This window comes from Trachurus trachurus (genome assembly GCF_905171665.1).
Source record: "Trachurus trachurus genome assembly, chromosome: 1".
Lineage (NCBI taxonomy): Eukaryota > Metazoa > Chordata > Actinopteri > Carangiformes > Carangidae > Trachurus > Trachurus trachurus.
This window is the reverse complement of record NC_139891.1, coordinates 38,617,952-38,635,760: the sequence shown is the minus strand read 5'-3', so window position 1 is coordinate 38,635,760 and position 17,809 is coordinate 38,617,952. Positions and strand designations below refer to the sequence as shown.

General features: G+C 39.9%; 1 protein-coding gene across 2 annotated transcripts in view; it reads left to right on the top strand.

Moving 5' to 3' along the window:
- npepps (aminopeptidase puromycin sensitive) overlaps positions 1–17,809 on the top strand; it is a 64,750-nt gene that overhangs the window by 11,214 nt on the left and 35,727 nt on the right. For both annotated transcript variants that reach the window (XM_083970082.1, XM_083970083.1), the window contains 5 exons: positions 2,132–2,239; positions 10,582–10,782; positions 11,688–11,784; positions 11,915–11,948; positions 14,821–14,935. In XM_083970082.1, coding sequence (XP_083826208.1) covers positions 2,132–2,239; positions 10,582–10,782; positions 11,688–11,784; positions 11,915–11,948; positions 14,821–14,935 — 555 coding nt within the window. The remainder of the gene's footprint in view (positions 1–2,131; positions 2,240–10,581; positions 10,783–11,687; positions 11,785–11,914; positions 11,949–14,820; positions 14,936–17,809) is intronic.

Genomic DNA, 17,809 nt, shown 5'->3' with positions numbered 1-17,809 from the left:
CTGGAGGCGTTTCCTCTGCTGCAGCTGAACAGCTGACATGTGATCACAGTCTCACGTTTAATTTAATTATTATAAACTTCAACCTCAGAGCTCTCTGTCTTCAGACTGTCCTGACCTGTCCCTGGACATCACACAGGGACAAATTGGAGCTGCCTGTGTGAGTTTTATTAATGTTTACATCAGGCTGAGTTCAACAAATCAGTTTATGCTATTGTGATTTAAGTAGTTAAATAGAGTTAATATCAAGTGTAGTGGCAGGAAAGACCAATTCACCGGTATCAAATATGGTGTTGGTCATAGAACAAGTAAAAAAAAAAAAAAAAGTTGAAATACTTCCATGTATGACCCATGCTTGGTCACATTAGAAGTCAACTTAAAGGCAGAGGAAAAATGTTTAGGGTGTTTTTACTGTTCTCAAATGTAAAAATGGGTCACATTTGACCTTCAACATTATTTAAAGGTTAAATAACGTGTTACTTAAACATTTTTCATTGTGCTAACTAACAAATAGAGCCATGTAAAAGGACTCTTTAGCTTAAATTCCTCAATTAATCGTTAATCAATCAATAAAGTCTATCAACTAACAATTAATTAATTAATCGATAATTTTCATCCCTACACTGTGTGACAAAGATGTTCTGTGTTTAAATGACAGAGCAGTTGGCCTTATGATGGCACTGTGTGTGTATAATGAGTGCACGTGTAGTGTTAATAATAAAAACAGGTTATTTATGAAATTTGATAGTGCTCCTAAATTTTTTCTGTGCTCCTAAATTTTTTCATTTAGGAGCACCTGTGCTCCTAGTGAAAAAGCTAAGCGTACAGCCCTGCATTAGACGTTTGTGTTACAGCTGCTGCAGCGACGTGTTTGAGTCCAGACCGTGTGTGTGTGTGTTACGAGCCGAGTGTTTAACGACTTTAAATTAGAGCAGTGATTCTACTCAGCAGATTAAAAGGAGCTGTCGTCCAGTCTGACTTTGGAGAAAAAAAACGACTGGAATAATAAGATTTTTATCGTCAATTCAACTGCAGTGCACAACAGATAAGACATGAACTGTTTAATTAAAGGGATAGTTCACCCAAAATTCAAATATCATTATCTCCTCCTCCCCCTCATGTGGACTAAGGGCTGGGAGAAGTTTCAGAGTCCTCCGTGGCTTCGAGCTCACTTTTCTTCGTCCAAAAAGACACACCAAAAAACATCCAAATACCTCCATAGTGCTCGTCTGTAATGTCCCTCTGGTATTGAAGCCCCGACATGAGAGATTGTTCCGCCGCGTGATTTGCACTGACACAGGAAGAGCATTGAACTGAGACACTGGGAGCTTCCGCTACAAACAAGCTTAAAATATAGACTTATTTACTTTTTTTCGGAACAATTTCTCATGTCGGGGCTTCAATACAAGAGGGACATTACAGACGAGCAGCATGGAGGTATTTGGATGTTTTTTGGTGTGTCTTTTTGGACAAAGAAAAGTGGTATCCATTCACAACCGTTATATGGACAAATACTGCTGCACGGAGCCCCGCTGTAACTCAGACCAGTGGTTCTCAACTGGTGGGTCTAGACCCGTTCTGGATGGGTCGTGGACAGCTGGTCAAAAAAGTAAATAATATTTAATGCACATCTGATGTTGGACATGTCTTTTATTTTGAAAAATAACTTATTTTGAAAGGCACGAGACACGTGAACACATGCAGTTGTAATGCTCCTCCTCACTTTCTTATTATTTGCTCCATTTGCTCTGAATGCAAAGATATCAGTTTCTTATTAATGTGGCCTGGATGCAGTGAATCTTGTTTTGTTTTGTGGGTCTTTATTTTGTGCAATTTGATATTTATTCACTTTTGTGAACATGCTCTGAATGCAGAGATGCATTAGAAGTCAAATATATCGTTTTGTGCAGTTTGATATTTTTGTATTCACTTCCGTACATGCAGTTGTCATGGTAACTCCTCAGTTTCATTCATGTGCTCTGAAATGCACTTTGCTCAATAAAGAGCTAAATGAGTTTTTAAAGGCTTAAAAAAAAAAAATCTTGGTTTGAATTCTACAAAAGTCAATGAGTCACTCTCCTCCTCCAGACTGGAGCTAAACTCTCTGTTTATCCCCCCCCCCCCCTTCCTTCAGGCCACGGACGCCCGCAGAGCGTTCCCCTGTTGGGACGAGCCAGCTATCAAAGCCACCTTCGACATCACTCTGATAGTTCCCAAGGACCGAGTAGCCTTGTCAAATATGGTACGTTGACACACACACACACACACACACACACTCCTCTGTTCAGCTGTTTGACCCAAATACACAACAAAAATGTGATCATGAACGACAAATTACCAACAAGTGTTACAACACTTGATGATATTAAAGGTCCAGTGTGTAATTAACAAGCTTTATATGCTCCCCATGAATATATTTGTTTAAGTGTTTAATCCTCCCATTTTACACACTGGACCTTTAAAAAAAACACTTAATATTGTGAAAGAGCTGAAAGAGATGAACAGAAATATTTAGGAGTAAATAAAAACCTTAACAGTTATTACAGTATTAAAATAATCAAGTACAGATGAGCTGAAACAGGAACATCTGGAGGTAAAGTGTGATGTCAGTAAAGATTGAAACTGCTCTGAGGATACAGTAAAGGGGAATAAACCTTTAAAGTGACGTGTTTGATTAGAAGAATCTGAAGATCAAAGATCAATACGACCAAAATAATCGACACAACGAGGCTGTGATGACCTCATCGTCTCCTAACGACCTCTTTGGTAGCAACCACCATTATTATGACATGTAAAACTTTTTTTAAAGGGACAACGAGGAGTTTCTCCATCGGCAGAACGAAACATTCCGCGGCATATTCCTAATTTTAGCAGGAAAAGAAGAGAGAGAGAGCATTTGGAGTCGGGAGTGTGTATGCAATATGTTGCCGGTGTTGTGCCGAAAAACGACTGCCCAGGCAGTCTCTATTCGGCACAACACCGGCGGCGTACTGCTTCCTCCTCCTCCTCCTCTTCTCTCTGCATGAATTTTCGGACACCGAGTGGAAACAGAACTTCCACATGACCCGCCAGTGTGTTATGAAATGTCTTGCTCGACATTTTCCCATATATACAGTGGGTACGGAAAGTATTCAGACCCCTTTAAATTTTTCACTCTTTGTTTCATTGCAGCCATTTGCTAAAATCAAAAAAGTTCATTTTATTTCTCATTAATGTACACTCAGCACCCCATCTTGACAGAAAAAAACAGAAATGTAGAAATTTCAGTTTTTCTTTTTTAACTCATTGAGTGCCAACCACGTAATTTCTCGTTTTTCGTTCCCATGCGTTGAGTGCCGAAAACGTAATTTTACGTTTTTTGCTTTTTTTTTAAATTATGAAAATAGACACTTTAATACACATTATATGTAAATTTGGGGACTCTACGACGAGGAGAACTGAAATAGATGACGATCAAAGTCACATGACAGCTCATGATCTGGAAGTTTTTATCATAACTCGGCTTCTGCAAACGGAGTTCTGCATGCAGATGCAGCAGCAGCTGCTCCGCTGCTGCTCTGCTCTCACCCGCGCTGCTGCTCCAGCTGCTCGAGCTGCTCGGAGCTGAACCAGGAAGCTCTCAGCCGACAGTCCGCCCGGTCTTCATCTGGAGCAACACCGTGTCCTCCCCAAAGTCCTCCCGCGGTAAAATCTGATGGTCTCTGGGCCAAAGCAGACCGGCATCACCGACCCGTACCACAGAAGGACCGCGACCACCGGTGGGACCGGTCTTCCCGAGCCGCGGTGGCCGACTGACCCTCACGTTCTGCGGCGAGAAGCTGTGACACGGCACGGTGCGTCTGTGTTATTGTTGTTTAGTGGCGCCCCCCCCCGCCCCCGATGGTGGTTTTGTGAATAGAACAACAATTGTTGTATATATTTATCTTATACGAGCCCTTTGATCCAGAAATGCGAGTGTCAGAAGAGCGACAGACACAAACAGAGCAGCTTTCATAAAAGACGCTCTATCTCCTTTTCTAGAAAAAAAGGAGGGATTTTGGTGAAACCCAGCCATGTTTAGCTTGACTTTTCTCAGGAACAGAGGCACGTAGAAACAAACGGTTTGTGGCCACTTGAAGCATAAAGTTAAACCTTTCAATTGAGCCACAGTATGTGTTGGTGGCAATAATATAGAATACACTGTGGCTCTACATAAAAAGTCAAAAATGGTCTAAATTGCCGGTACACTTGACTAAAACTTTGGAAAGGAGCGCGGCACTCAATGAGTTAATAAATTTGCAAAAATTTCTACATTTCTGTTTTTTTCTGTCAAGATGGGGTGCTGAGTGTACATTAATGAGAAATAAAATGAACTTTTTTGATTTTAGCAAATGGCTGCAATGAAACAAAGAGTGAAAAATTTAAAGGGGTCTGAATACTTTCCGTACCCACTGTATATATGACATTTTCACTTGAGTGACAGCGAGGCAGGCACGGCTCGTACGTGCTCAAGCGTGCGTGCGTGCATGCGTGCGTACGTCAAGTCCTGAGCATGCGCTGAACGAACGCAGCCAGGGATCGACCCGTTTCAAGTGTTTACATGACAGACAGATCGCTTTAGAAACCGTAATACCGTAATTGAAACGGTTTGAGGTGTTTACATGAAGTATTTTCAATGGGTTTGGTCTCCCAAACCTTTCTGAAACCGAATGAAACTGTCCATGTAAACGTACCCATTATTGATAATAGAATTGAATAGTAGAACTTTATTAGTCTGACACCAGACGGTGACAGAAAACAGAAGTTGTGTTAGAAACGACCTGAGGAAACCTGAGTGTTTCCTCCGTCAGGACGCTGTGACCTTTACAGACAATAATACTCTGTTTGGCCGGAGCGCGGACAGATGCTGCACAGTGGTGGTGTTGAGACGGAGAGAGAGAGGGGGGGGGGGGGGGGGGGTAGAAGATGTTTTATAGTGTAAATGAAGTGCCTCCTCCTCCTCTTCCTCCTCCTCTTCCTCCTCACTGAGTCACAGTCGACCACCAACAGCTCCTTCTTCTCCTTCTTCTTCTTAATCCTCCTGTGGACGTGGCTGTGATGTGTCTGGACCAGCAGCCACTGGACAGATGTTCACACCGGCTCAGATGCTGGTGTTTCGAGTTGTTTGATTCTTTATCATGCGTGTGGGAAAAAAGGCCTAGTAATGCACATTTTATTCTAGCAATAGAAGTTATTTTATTATTTTTTCTAGATGATATATTATCCAACTTTATTCCAACCTTTTGCTTCCAACTATTTTCAAAATAAAAGCACTTTCTTTCCCAAAAAAAAAAAAGAGTTGTTTGATTCTTAAAAACCAAATCTGATCCGATACAGTCAGTGTGTAACCAGTTAGCGACCATCAACACTGTGACAGATTAACTGACTCATTTCACTCATGTTTTTTTTACAATGATCCCTCAAACACTGGTATTAAATATTAATGAGAGGCTCATTATTTACTTTATTTAACAATAAATAAACAGTGTTTTATTCTTCCAGTTGTGCAGCAGCTGTAAACTCTTTGGGAAAAGTCAATAAAATCAATGAAAATAAGCAGAAAAAAGCCCCAAAATAAATAGAGTTTATTGATACAGTTAGAATATAAAGGACATAACAGAAAATATAGACCATGTACATCCAATGTTTTATATAAAATACTAAAAATAGAAAAGAAAATTGGGGGAAAAAATGTGTAAATAATAATTATAATAAATGAATAATTACACACTTCTGTCCTTGTTGGTCCTACAGTGTTTGGAGCTGATTTCTGTGTTTTTTATGGGATGTGTTGACAGTGAGACAGATGTCCTTTAGTTTAAATAGTGTCTCTAACAAATAAAAACTATATTCCTCTTGACCTTTTGCTTCACTGAGCACAAAGTTTCCATTTGTCCAAAACAAACACGTTCTGCTCTCCAGACGATGGAGCTTCACTATCACAGGTTTAAAGGCTGAAACTGTAAAAATCTTCAGTTTGTTGTTTTGTTTTCACTTTCAGACTTTTATTTTTTATCACTCGCCCTCAGACATTTTATAAACAAGGTATCTGCAGGGTCTTGAAAAGTATTAAAAGGTGATAAATCAATTTTGGGAAAATGAAGACCCTTAAAAAGTATTTAAAAGTCTTCTGACGACTTTATAAAGTCTTAAATTCTGATGGTATTTTTTCTGAATTAGCTGTCCAAGAGTTTGAGTCCTAAAAAACATTGTGAAAGTGTGTGAATTTATTCATTTTATTAAAAAACAAAGATGAACCGGTACATAAAAAAGAAAAGAAGATTGTTGTTTTTGTTTTTTGAGAGTGGAGCAATTTTTTTAAATATAAACTTTGCCTTTGATTTATTATCCCAGCCTATTTTGAATTCTGTTGCATCATAGTGGTCTATAGTCTTTATCACAAACTAAAACTGTTAAGTTAAAAGTGTCACTGATGTAAATGTTTACAGCTTGAAGCGGCGGTGAGGTGTTGAAAAATATTGAGAAGGTCTTGAAAAAGTCTTAAAGCTGGGGTCTGTAATCCTGTTCAGAAGCACTTTTCGTTATACTGGGGGAAATGGCCCGTCTAATTTCAGAGGAATCAGTACATTATGTCATCAGGAAAAGGAACGGAGAAAAACAGAGCTCTGTGACAGCCGCAGGACTGAGAAAACTCCGCCCAATCTGTATCCTTCAGACCGAAGGGCACGGATTGGTCGAAGTTTGCTCGGAGAGTAAAGAACCAATCAGATGCCTCCGTGTCTCGTTCTGCACCCGCCCCCTCCTGCGCGCGCGTGCACTGTCTTCACGTCTCGCTGTTGTTGCCCGGCTGGAAAAAGTCAGCACTGCTCTGCAGAAGAACGGATTTCATGCTCATTTCTGAGCAACGGCTGAGAAAATGCAGCCCAAATCACCACTTCCACGGTTACTTGTAACGACTCACCCTGAGAAAAAGGCAAGGAAGAGAAAGCCGGAGGAAGAAAAGGCTGGCTGCTGACAAAACGGCTCGGGATCAGTCTATGCTCTGGTGCAGCAAGAGGCTAAACCAGAGTACATCGGTGTAGCTTCAGGTCGGTGGAAACAACGGAGGGATCTGGGCCTGAAAAGTGATGCCGAGGTTGCTCTCTTTCTGCTGGACAGGTAATTATTTGTTTTGCTTCGGGGAGGATTTCTTATTTTCATGAAATATGTAGGCTAACTTTTGCTAACGTAGCTACTATTGTAGCTTGTATTAGCCAAATGCTAATTATGCTATTAGCTTCTCTGTGGGTTTAAAACTGGTCGGTGACTCTAGTATTGAATAGATTCTACCATAGTCGTCAGTGTCTGCATTATTATTGTGATAAAAGACGCACATATGTTGGCTTTTACGTTTTACAACTGTTGCGTATTTATGTTTTCATAGTCATGACATGAGAAGGATCGATCAACCTCGACGCAGTCTAAACACGGATTGATTAGGCCCCGCTAGCTTCAACTACTGTTTCCAAGTCTCTGTCCACGGTGAGTTCAACTTGCTGCTGCTGCTGCTGCTGCTGCTATGAGTATGAATTTGACCAACGTTGTCTTTGGTGTGGTGTAAAAATCTGTCTTTCATATCTAGCCCTTTCTGTTTTATGTGGCTCAAAGTGCTATTTGAGGTACTTCAGAAAAGTATTATTGCACATATAGTATAAGTATATGAAGTGATATCTGCCGTATCATTATAGCCTACAGACATTGAGTAAATGTTAGTGTTTAGATCTTTTGAGAAATATGATGGCCTGAGGATAAAACCTGTCCTTCACCTTAGGAGGTCCAGCACTCCACACAGAGTTGTTAACATCAACTACAACAACCACCAACACTAAAATAAAACACAGCTACCTTAGTTTGTACCTCTAACTTTGTGTGGTGTTGGTGGAGTAATTGATAATGTTACAAGCTTGTCTATGGACTATACTCTGTTAGCTGCTGTGCAGAGAGGATAGGGGAAAACTGAGGATCTTCTCAACAGTTTATATAAATCTTTATGCCTTTTTGTTCTGTCAAAACATCTTCCTTTCAACTGCCAAACCCAAGACGTCTATTTCTACATATAAACAGTTCTGTGTTTTGTGCTCTATGAATGAAGGGTAAATGTATGTTGATGCTGCACTGACAGTATTCTCTAATTTTGTAATCTTCACAGAGATGATGACTTCTCAGTAGCTGGGGTTCAGGAATCAGACATTTGCTGCCCAGAGGAGACAGCTCTTCAGCAATTGGATGCAAGGTATGTTACTGTGACAACCATCCCTGCTGCCTTGCTCTCTCTCTCCTCACAGCAGCAGGGTGGTCAGTGGCCGAAGCTGCACCTGGGCTCTGGGGAGGCTGTGGTCTACAACCCCCTCCTGGAGTCAGCTGCTCTCCCTCTCTCCTGCCTGCAACACCTCCTGCTCTTTGGTTCATGTTTTGGTTCTGTTTTTACACTCTACAACACCCCACACACACACATACTCTTCCATCCATACACCCACTTACATTACTGATCTTACAGACCACACACGCCATGCTTAGTTTGTTCTTTTTCAATCCTTTTTAATCAGGAAAAAAAGGGGGAAAAAATATTGAACATTTTTGAAGAGGACACTTTTGTCCCTAAATGATAAGAACGTATGTTTTTCATAAGGGTGTAGGTTATAGGTTGTATCACAGCCACCACACTAGACAGGAGTTACCTCCTGCTCCTTATGATGTTGCTCCTTTCAGACGTTGTTCAACTGGGGCAGAGCTTTATGCTTCAGACCTTGACGCATACAACTCCACCCCGAGTAAACTGTAAGCTAATATGAATGTATCACACAAAGCTTATTATCTTTTCTCTTATTACAGATACGGCAAGGTGTACAATAAAAAGTGGAAGAAGTGGAGCCTTTCCACAGAAAAGGTGGAGATGGACTACAGTTACATTGCAGATCAACAGAGCTGACAAAACACTCCTCATACACAGCCTGACCTGTCTGCCTTCCCTGGAAACACCTTTTCCATGTAAACACCTTCTCCAATGTGTAGATATACTCATGTTGAAAATGTACAGATACCTATGTAACAATAAAGGGTTATACCAACTTTGTTGTAATTTTTCTGTAATCACTTATTTTTGTTGTGGTGGTGAGAAAATGTATAGCTTCTTTTGCAGAAATACTAAAATGAGAGGCATTCATCACTTTCAAATTTTTATTAAAAACAATATAAATAACAAAAGACAAAATTTAAATACAAGTCAAAAATATAAATAAGAATAATAAAATAACTTTGGAATGTACAGACTGTAAACTTCAGTGCAAATTTGACAGGAATCTAATGTAGAACACAGTATAAACAGCAGGGCTCTAGTAAATCTTACAGTGTGTTTACACTCTACAAGGGACAAAACCTTTATACTGTCCATGAGGATCTGGGTAGCGGTCTCTTTATTTTCCAGACACAGGAACTAGGTAGACGTGAAGCTGGAGGGCCTGGCGGAGGAGCATCTCCTGATGCTGACATCTGCAGGTATCAAACAGGAGGTTTGGGTTGATGAGATTCTTCCAAGCTCAAGTCGTTCATTTCTAGCCTGTAAAGAGAATAGTTCATCAAGAAGATTAGACTTTCTCATCATGTTGTCCTTTATTACTAATATTACTGGAATTTCATTTATTATTTTTTATTTTACAGTTTATGAATGACAATGAACTCTCTAACAGAAATGTTGTGTTCACAGTAAATGGCATGTCATTGTTTACAGTTGTTTACAGTTCTTGATTATGTTGAGATCAAGAGAAAAAAAAAAGGCCCAGACTGTAGCTCGGTCTGAGCCAGTGCTGTCATCGTGTAAACTCTAACGATCAAACAACAAAGATATCGTTATCCTATTAGCATATCTGCCTAACTAATTTATGTAGCCAAATTGAGGTATTGGCCTAAATTTACTTTCCTAACACTTCTGCATCACCCTGCATCAGTTTCAATGAAAAACTGAGTTAGGCAGATATGCTATGTGACTAATAAAAACACTAAATACACATTTGTCAGTGAAAAACACATCACAATCAGGCTACAATGTAATTTAGCTGATGGGTCTGAATCCAGCCGGATCCTCGGGAAGATTCAGCAGATTCAGACCTTCAGACCCGACCTGCCCCTGGGTCTGCACAGACTGATGTGCTATAAAACAAACAAAAATAATAATATAGTTTACTTACAGGTACGGTAAGTGAGACATGACTGTTTGTTGTCGTCCAAAAATACTCCTAGCTCGTTAGCTCGTAGCTCGTAGCCCTTAGCTCGTAGCTGTCCTCTCCTCCGTGCTGCTTCTGTGCGCGTGCTAGTGTGTGGGGGCGTGGCTTGGACGGACTCACTGACGGGAGGGGGAGCAGGGGGGAGGAACTTTAGGAGGTGCTTTTTTCAAATCTTGCTCGCTCTCTTGCTAGTTTTCCAGGATTACAGACCCTAGCTTTAAAAAGGTGTTAGAATTAACTTCAAGATTCCTGTATTTACCCTGATAAAAAAAACAAGATAAAAACCTCCCACCTAACATAACTCTCCTCCCTCTCCTCCCTCTCTCCCTCTCGTCTCTCTGGTCAGAATGTCATTGATCGAAAGCCATATCCGGAGGACGAGAACCTGGTGGAGGTGAAGTTCGCCACCACGCCCATCATGTCCACCTACCTTGTAGCTTTTGTCATCGGTGAGTACGACTACGTGGAGAGCCAGTCGTCAGACGGAATAACGGTACGCGTCTACACGCCCGTGGGGAAGTCCGAGCAGGGCAAGTTTGCACTGGAGGTGAGAACCAACACACACACATGAACACACACGTGAACACACACACATGAAAACACACTTTCCAAACAGGAAACCACCGTTTTAGTCCAAGTCTCTGCAGCTGGGAAGTCAGGATGATAGATTTTCTTGGTACGATTACAACACTATGAATGTGTAAAATCAAATATAGTCCAAAATATAATTGCATTACTAATTGTATAAACAAAATATTTAAAGTATCTTTTAATATAGAACCAATTATTAAAGGGATACTTCACCCAAAATCGATAATTCACCAATTTTCTACTCACCGTCGTGGCAAGGAAGGGTTTGGAGAACTTTCAGAGTCATCAAAATGGATTTTCATATAATGGCGACAGATAGAGTTCATTTTTGAATCGTCCAAATTAAACACACACTATGAAACATCCAGATACCTCCATACTGCTGGTCTGTACTGACCCAAGTGTCCTGAAGCCAAGACATGAAAAAATAGTTCAGAAAAAATTAATGTGATCTCTGTTTTTAGCCTTGTTGTAGCAGTAGCTCCAACAGAGATTTGCTGCGAGATGTCCGTTTGTCGTTGTAAACCATTGGATGTATGATGTAAACATGGGTGAAGTATCCCTTTAATCCTTCAGAGGAAGTATTTCTTTAATAGTTTTTTGTTGTTACATTTAAATGTAATGTAGTTACTGTTTACTTAGTTTACTTTGCCGTACAAACCCGGGTGTGTATCACTGCAGGTGATGATTCATATCAGACGTTTTTCCTCTTTTAGCCGCTGTTTCATTGCATCAAGTCTGACAGGCTGGCGAACTGCCGTCGTCGACTTGATATGTTTCTTTGGAGGGAAACAGTTTCCTCTGACATCAACTTTTCTCTTTGCCATCAAATAATTGTGTGTGTGTGTGTGTGTGTTGCAGGTTGCGACGAAGACCTTACCTTTCTACAAAGACTACTTCAGTGTTCCTTATCCGTTGCCTAAAATTGATCTCATAGCTATCGCTGATTTTGCTGCTGGTGAGTCGTCACAGTCAAACTCACGTGGATCACAGTGAAACTATCGTAGTGAAACAGTCGAATGTTGATAATTAATAAAACACACACTCTCCTCCTCCTCCTCCTCCTCTTCCTCCTCCTCTTCCTCCAGGTGCCATGGAAAACTGGGGCCTTGTAACTTACAGGTGAGTTTCCTCTCTGACGTTTCATTCACCGTCACTGAGATGGTTTTAGTTTGTACAGTGAACACAGTGATGTAAAAACAGTTTATAACCAACGTTTCATCATCATGTAAGTTTAATTTAGTTTATTTATTAGTTTCATTCATTGAAAAAAGAAAAGAAAAACAGTTTAATACAAAGATAATAATAAAATTCCTGAATGAATGGGGGCAGAAAGTATTGTCTACCCCTTTTTTTTATATATATATAAAGAAATCCTTTTACAAATTAGATAATGTGTGTATCATATTGATCTTTAAGGAGCTGTCAGGGTTGGACACAATGTCAGGACAGAATTTAAATATGAATTTATTATTATTATTATTATTATTATTATTATTATTATTATTATTATTATTATTATTATTATTATTATTATTATTATTATTTATAGTGTTGAATTCATTCCAGACTGACAATAAGGTCTATGACAATATGGTGGTGGATGACTTTGAATTTGAATTATGTGTCATTTGTTATAACTTTTACAACTTGTTGCTGAGTCTCAGCAGCAAAAACTGAGACGTCAACAGTTAAAAAAAAAAAAAAAAAAACTACAAGTTTGTTGTGAGCCAGAAGAGACAGGAAGTTTAGCAGCAGAACATTTTTACTATTTATTTATTTAGAGATGTGGCATGCAAAAATAATTGCAGTATAATAATAATATTACTAATGATAATAAATTGAAAATAAGAAACAGCCCCCGCCCCACAAACCTCAAGTGGTCCATGGCTGTAGTCGTTTTCTACCTAATAATTATAGGAAACCAAACAAATATATAAATATATCCAGTCGACCTGCGAGTGGAGACCGTTTGACCTCATTTCCAACTTTATTCAGTTGATTTAGTTGCAAAAACAAAGACAAAAAAAACCCAACAACCAGCCAGAGAAGGAAGAGAAGAGACTGCGTGTCACGGTTTCACATCATGGAGAGAAGAACATGATGAACACAAACAAGTTTTCCTTTTTGTTTTTGAAACCGAACCAGTTCCCTGTTTGTCCAGAGAACAGAAACGTGACGGAGCTCAGGTTGAATCCTTCACATCCACTAACCACCAACACCTTAACGCCTCAAACAGCAAATCACAGCTATTAGACTTCACACAGCTGCTGGTTTCACCCAGAGGAGGAGATAGATGGAAACAACATAAATATGATGATACAGACTTAATATATTAATAACATGAGATTAAACATAACATCCACAGGAATAAACAGTAGATTTGTTGAAATCCAGATCACTCATTTATTTCCTTCCTCTGTGAAACCCTCTGCTCACAGTGTTGACGCAGGCAGGCTATCTGCTGGGTCTTAAAAAGTCTAAAATTTGAAAATCTTAATTTTAGGCCTTAAAATGTCTTAAATTAAACATCTTAAACATTTTTTATTTTGCTCCCCGATTTCTTTTTGTGCCCCCAAATAGTTTACTTTAGGCGTGCTCCTTGAGAAAAATGTTATGGTAGAGCCCTCGCTGCCGCAGATGCTCAATAGTATAGATGCTGGTGTTGATGTATAATTAATTCAAATATCATGACAAGGAGAGTTTGAAGGTGATCCGTGACTAAATCTGACGTTAATTCCCATCTACTGATTACCTTGTTTGAACCAATCAACAGGCCTCCTGACTGAGGTGTGTCTTGAAATACACAGCATCATAAAATATGTATGCACTTCAACTTTTATATGAAATAACAGGGTATCCGCAGTCAAAAGATTTTTTTTTTTTTTGCTTTAACCCCTGAGTGTCATGGTGCATTAATATAAACTTCAACCTCAGAGCTGTCTGTCCTCAGACTGTCCTGACTGTCCCTGAACACCACACACAGACAACATGGAGCTGTGTGTGACAGGTTGAGTTTTATTTATCATGATAATTAATACATACTTAGTAACAAGCCTGTAAGTTCAACAAATCAGTATATAGGGTTAGAGTTAGGTTAAATTCCTCCGTATCCGCAACCAATCATAAAAGTACAATTTACATGGAATTTTACATGTACATGTTTTCTCAAAATGAGTTTTTCCTCAGACTCTGAGCCCAAAATCTCCACTTCAGCAGCACTTGCAGACACCAAACCTTCCAGTTTGATCCCTTTCTATATTCTGAAGGTTTTTACAGAGGGGTTTGTTGATATATCATTCATAGCCTGATTTATACAACATTTTACTCCTAAAAACATGGCGATATTTGAATTTTTAGGGCTGGTGACAGTATTTTCTCATTTACAGAGTGATAAAAAGAGATATCCAAAATCCCCTCTGTAAAAACCTCTGACTCTAGTATGTCAACAAAATAAAACAATCATTTTGAAAGTAGCTTTATCCATTGCTCAGTTTTCGGTTCTGGAAATGTATGCAAATTAGCGCATATTTAATGAGATATTGCCTCATTTACATATTTAAACATACAATTTGACAAAACTTGTAATACAAAAAATATTTGTCTTAATGTAAGTGATAAACTTGGGAAGTTTCATGGTGAAATCTGTTAGTTAAAAGTTTTTACCCGATTCACCTGTGGTGTCTCCTCAGGCTTCCTATCCATCTTAGACGCCATCTTGAAAATAACACCTTTCTAGTGGTCAAATTTTGGTAAACTTTTAGTATGTTATTAAGGTCATCTAATACTATAAAAAACAGCTGAGAAACCTTTTGTTAGAATTTTTTTGGGGTCAAGTCATATTTGCACCTGACTAATATGCTACTGTGATTTAACTAGCCTAGTTCAATAAAAAGATGTAGTTTAATACCATAATATGTAGGGGCGACCAAAGGCCAATGTATTTACTTAATGTGGCTCTAAACGTACTCTGTGTCTCTCCGTCTGTTTCCAGGGAGACGGCTCTGCTCATCGACCCCAAGAACTCGTGCTCGTCCTCCAGACAGTGGGTGGCGCTGGTGGTCGGACACGAGCTCGCACACCAGTGGTTCGGGAACTTGGTCACCATGGTGAGCAGAGCAGCCGTCAGTCACTCACAAGTCTAGTTGTGTGGTTTCTGAGTTCCTCTTGCTTCTTGATTTGATGTTTCTATGTTTGATTGTTGTGTTTTTCTGCTGTGGTCTGGTTTTTTTAATTTTTAATTTTTTGTTTTTTCATGTTCCTGAGGTGAGATTTCCTTTATCACCTGCACATCCTGGTTACTGGTAGTGATGTTCGAGACCACAAATTTGCTTTCTGATCCGATACTGAGTAAAATTCAGGCTGGTATCGGCGATACCGATCCGATACTTTGTGCAAATACACTTAATGTGCCTGGTAAATCTAAAAAAAAGTAGTGTATTTCAAGTCATAGCTTCCTAAGGATACAAGACATCAGAATAACATATGTATCTATTTATTTTAAACTCTGAAGTATATTGAGGCAGTGACCTCGTTTACAATATAGCCAGGCTAATACAACAGAAACAGAAAAAACAGAGGACTCACACAATCATACAAAATATGTGAAAATGGTGTTTCAAACACTAAAAAAAGAACATATTGTAAAATAATAAAACCATTAAACCAAAATATTATTTATAATTTTCCCACAGATATCTGTCTTCGCTGTTTGTGGAGCTGAAATAGCTCCACACATGACTGCTCTTACGCTCCGCCATCGACTCTACACAGACTGAGACAGACTGACTGTTGAGTGAGCAGCGTAGTTCCTAAAAACTGCGTGTCATTTAGACAAGGTCTCAATAGTTTAGTTACTTTCCACCATGTTCCTGTTAATTATATACATTACCACAAGTATGAAGTATCAAAAGTATCGATATTTTCATTTGAGAATCGATTTTTGAGCACACAGACCTGGTATTGGAAGTATCGATATTTCAGTATCGATCCACACATCACTAGTTACTGGATTATAATTATTTAGCTTGCTTGATTATAATATTATGCAAATTAAAAAAAAAAAAACTCAGACAAGGAGGTGAATATGGACCAAATATAAAATTTCATAATAAAACTGATGATTAATGCAGCAGGAACTGAGACGTTTAACTTTAAATATCCTGAAGTTATAAACTCAACCTGTTCATATCTAGAATTATAGTATATTGATGCTAAGTGAAGTTTATCATCAATATCTTGAGTCAAGTGTCGACTGTTTTATCCAGTTAACAAGACGAGGCGCATCAACGTCCACAAATAACACGAACCAACTCCCAAAACACTGGGGACAGGTTGCCGTGGTGATCAGAGTTCTCACAGGTCCTTGAAAACCTTAAAAGTGTGTGAAGTTGAGAAAAATTAACGAGGCCTTGCCGGGGTTTTTTCTTGAAAACGGACATAAATAAACATGATATTAAAATATTCTTAGAATAAAAAATAGAAATGTAAAGTATTTATTTTATGTTTGTGAATGGGAAAGTGTGTGTGTGTGTAGTAATTAACCTTGGTGTGAGTCTCTGCCTTGAAGGTCTTTGATCCGTCCTTGGATTTAATGTTTAAAGGCGGCGAGAGAAAGAGAAAAAAAACTCTGTTTACAATTCATCTCTCACCTTAAAGGTTGGGTCTGGAGTTTTGTGCCCAAAAATAAACATTAGACTTGTACAAATCATCACCTCTGGGCTTCTAGTCCTGTGTGGTGGGGGCTGTGTCTGCAGCCCCCCAGACCCCTGCCTGTATTTGGGTCTTTTGCTCTGTTTTGTTCAGATTTTGTTCTGCACGTGGATGTTTCTGGGTGGAGAGCAAGAGAGTCGCGAGAGAGCATAGATATCTATGGCGAGAGAGTCGGTGTTTTCTCTCCAGCCAATGACAGAGCTCAGGTGAAGCTACGTGCAGCAGAGTAGTAGCTCAGGGCTGCTAGCTGCACTAGCTGTCTGATGCTAACGAGTGCTAGCAGCTAGCACGTCTCTCTCTCTCTCAGCAGCAGCAGTCAGGACCGCAAAGAAAAATAAATACAGTCTGAGTGAAGCGCAGGAGCCGCGGACCGATTCCCCACCGTCACCGACACTGGTAACAAGTATTAGAGCCGTTGTAGTGAGCTAGCTCGATGCTAACTTCGGCTAGCGGTTAGCATCACCTGCTAACACCCGCTTCTTAGGCACAAAAACATACACAGAGGCTCCCGGTGTTGGCGATTGGTCGGCTATCGGCCCACGGCTCCAGCGGTTCTTTCAGACTGTATTTCCTTTCCTTTGTTGTCATGACAACGACTGCTGTCAGGAGCAGGAGGCTACACAGTTTAGCCCGAGAGGAGGGGCCCAGTTTCAATGTTTTGTTTACAAACTGCAAGGAACAAAACTCCAGACCCTACCTTTAACTCATTGAGTGCCGCGCTCCTTTCCAAAGTTTTAGTCAAGTGTACCGGCAATTTAGACCATTTTTGACTTTTTATGTAGAGCCACAGTGTATTCTATATTATTGCCACCAACACATACTGTGGCTCAATTGAAAGGTTTACCTTAATGCTTCAAGTGGCCACAAACCGTTTGTTTCTACGTGCCTCCGTTCCTGAGAAAAGTCAAGCTAAACATGGCTGGGTTTCACCAAAATCCCTCCTTTTTTTCTAGAAAAGGAGATAGAGCGTCTTTTATGAAAGGTGCTCTGTTTGTGTCTGTCGCTCTTCTGACACTCGCATTTCTGGATCAAAGGGCTCGTATAAGATAAATATATACAACAATTGTTGTTCTATTCACAAAACCACCATCGGGGGCGGGGGGGGCGCCACTAAACAACAATAACACAGACGCACCGTGCCGTGTCACAGCTTCTCCCCGCGGAGCGTGAGGGTCAGTCGGCCACCGCGGCTCGGGAACACCGGTCCCGCCGGTGGTCGCGGTCCTTCTGTGGTTCGGGTCGGTGATGCCGGTCTGCTTTGGCCCAGAGAC